General features: G+C 57.3%; 1 protein-coding gene across 1 annotated transcript; it reads left to right on the top strand.

Moving 5' to 3' along the window:
- Window positions 1-67: 67 nt before the first annotated feature.
- Window positions 68-1,451, top strand: VOLCADRAFT_98652 (uncharacterized protein; the record flags this gene model as incomplete). Its single annotated transcript, XM_002957540.1, has 3 exons — window positions 68-85; window positions 273-785; window positions 1,059-1,451. 3 exons carry the CDS (start codon window positions 68-70, stop codon window positions 1,449-1,451), a joined length of 924 nt encoding a protein of 307 aa, XP_002957586.1.
- Between the last annotated feature and the right edge of the window lie 1,614 nt (window positions 1,452-3,065).

The raw sequence follows: 3,065 nt of genomic DNA, 5'->3' as shown, positions 1-3,065 counted from the left end.
GCACGCCGCGGATCGCGGCCCGTGGCCAGTTCCTGGTCGTGACTTCGGACTTCGGGCGGCGGTACAAATGCATCATGCAGTACCGGTGAGCACGGCCAGCACTGGGCAGCCGGCCACATACAGGGGTCGCTAATAGCCGAGAAAGCAAATACGACCAGGGGCTTGCCTGAAAAAAACACCTTCGTCTGTCGGAGAGTTTGCTACTCTAGCTCTGTAATGTACTTCTCTAGTTACACAGTTGCTCGCCACACTACCCCCCTCCACCCATGCAGCAAGAGCTACCGCATGGAGGACTGGCTGCACTTCATCGAGACATCCTCCAGCTACATCTTCAAGGGGGACGTGCTGCCCGAGGCCTGTGGTGGAGCCTGTGCAGCACGGTCACACACTACTTCCGGCCACGGCCCCCCGACAAGACCCGTGAGCAGTTCCTGGTGGCAGCCAAGGCGGCTGCATGCAAGCTCAGAGCTTACGTGACCAGGCTGGAGGAGTTGGAGGTGCCGGGCTACATGTTCACGGTCAACCTGCACATCTGCATATGCCGGCTGTACGACCAGGAGTGCCAGCTTGGGTCCACGGCAGGGTTCTCCGACCTGCCGGTGGAATGCATGATGCAGCAAATGAAGACGCAAGGCGGAAGGATGGTGTCACAGGCACCCGAGAAGCACTACATGCAGTGGCTGTGCCTGATATGGGCCTCCGAGTCGCTCACCGAGGCAGACCCCGCGACCGGGGCCAAATGCACGACCAACCAGCAGCTTGAGAGGATGTTGGCATGGCGCGCGGTGAACACCGAGGCTGCCTGGTTTGACAAACCAGGAGCCAACGGTTACCTGCTTGGATGAGGCCACACAGTCTACCCGAGTCCGGAATGAGCGGCACAAGTCCGGGCAGCCATGGCGAGCCTAGTGCACTGGTACACCCTGGCATTCGAGGATGTGGCTTCCTGGACATTGGGTCCCAGTGCAAGCTACGAACTGGACACGGACCGCCTGGATAGGGTTCTCACATCTACACCACCCGACTGTCCTAAGTCCCACTCCTTTTTGCATGCCGAGGCACTCGACGAGGAGCAGTACTTCAGGGCTGAGTACGGGCGCCAGCAGCAGCGGACCTCCTGCTGGGCATGCTACCAGGCAGAAGTCGGCAACGAGACTAGGACGTATGTGGCCTACCTCAAGTACTTCGTCCACCTGCCCACGGAAGACGGTGCTCAGGATGTCCACTTCACTGTCGCAGATGTGTACTCAGGACAGGTGTTCAGCGGAGGGCTGGTGGTGGTCAACATGGCGGCCGCCCAGACAGTGAGGGCAGGCAGCCAGTGGGAGATGTGGCAGGACCTAGGGCTGCCGCTAAGCAAGCTGAAGGGCAAGTTCTGCACAGCCACCCTGGAGGGGGACCAAAAGGGGCTGATGTACTTCATGCCGTACACACACTTCACCAACCGCTGAGCAACCGCAGCAACGAGGAGGACATATGCCAGGCTAGAGCCGAAGGGTCATCCACGGCTGGCAGACAAGCGGAAAGGGACATCCGGTCCGAATCCAGGGGCCCAGTCGGGCAACAAGTGGATTGGCGAGCCTTGGGGAAAGACGTCGGCTGCAAAACATGGAGACAAGGCCACGTCACTCAGAGGCACGTTCGAGCCCAATGCGGCCTCAGACCCAGGAGCGATAGTGGCATTACGAATCGAAGAATTTTGGGCTCCGAGGATGGCCGTCAACTTTGGTGGGGCGGCGCAAAGAACTTATGGTGATCGGTTTGGTGGACGCACTGGAACAGTTGGTTCTAGCGAGTAGGGCAGGATCTCTGCGATGGATGCACAAATCGCTGGAGGTGAGGCTACGATGTGGACTGACACCCCTTATCGAAGAGATAGCAGACCAACTGGCGGCAGCCTTCCGAACAGCAGCAGGAACCTATCAGGGTGTGAGTCCAGTTTTGGGGGGAAAGTGTCCAGTTCCCCAATTGATGACTACCACGTGTCAGAGGAGCAATGCGGGGCCAACTTAGGTGACTTATAACGGGTGCGCGGGTGCGCCACCCGGGGGTGGTCGGGGGGACGTGGAGACGAGAGTGAGAGAGTTGGAGCTACGAAATGGGGAGAGTTTACGGTGGGAGCAGGAGTAAGGCGAGGCAGAGAGGGGGGCGCGCGGAGCGCGGGTGGCCGGGGTGTTTTAGGTTGGCAGGGGGATGGAGGGTGGGACGCCGTGCGTGGTGTGTGGGGCTCGCTTAGGCTGAGAGCGTTACAAAGGTTGTAAGTGAGCCCTTCGTATCATACGGATGCTCGCCCCAACTAATCCGGCCCTTACAGTGGCGGGCTCTTTGACTTCAGAAATGCTAGATTTGGGGTCTAACTTCGAGGCGGTGTTACGCCATTTTTCAGTTAGTATTGTGTCGTTGGTATAGCCTGCGAAGGTACCTTGCTGGAGACGCTTATAAAGGCCTTTGTTCAGGTCACTAACGTAAAGACCAGTGTCGCGTTGTTTCAGCCAGAACACTTTATCGAACGGGGCATTGTCGGCCTTTTCAGTAAATGTTGCTGGGTTCTCACCTCGTGCGACAGATGTTGCTCCTTTGTCAGCTTTGTCATTACCATCAAGGCCTGTGTGCGATTTCACTTTCAGGAAGTGAACGGTTATGTTCTGTTGGGCGCATTCGTACAGTAGGTCGGCGATGTCCATTAGTAAGGCTTTGTGCTTGGAAATATGCAGTTTACTCGGATCGTTTACTGCTCTTTTGATAAGATCCAGTGAGGCTTGCGAGTCAGTGGCAATTGTTAAGGTGATGTTCACCGCCCTTTGGGTTGATAGAGCTACACGTATTGCTGCCAGCTCTGCCCATTGAATGGTATTTGTACATCCTTCGCCCACTGGGTCGATGTGCAGCGTTTTTCCGGTGGGTCCACAGTATGCAGCCGCACCCAACTTGTTCTGGCCGTCGTTTTCAGCCGATTTAATACAGCTACCGTCGATCCAGATGATAGTGTGCGGGTCCATCCTGAGTGGTACTTGTCCGGGAAAAGCTGCTGTCAGGCGCTGCTGGAGCATCTGTCCGTCCGAGTG

Source organism: Volvox carteri, assembly GCF_000143455.1.
Source record: "Volvox carteri f. nagariensis unplaced genomic scaffold VOLCAscaffold_75, whole genome shotgun sequence".
NCBI classification, from domain to species: Eukaryota; Viridiplantae; Chlorophyta; class Chlorophyceae; order Chlamydomonadales; family Volvocaceae; genus Volvox; species Volvox carteri.
Note: the sequence above shows the minus strand (reverse complement) of the source record. Positions and strands in the feature narration are given on the sequence as shown.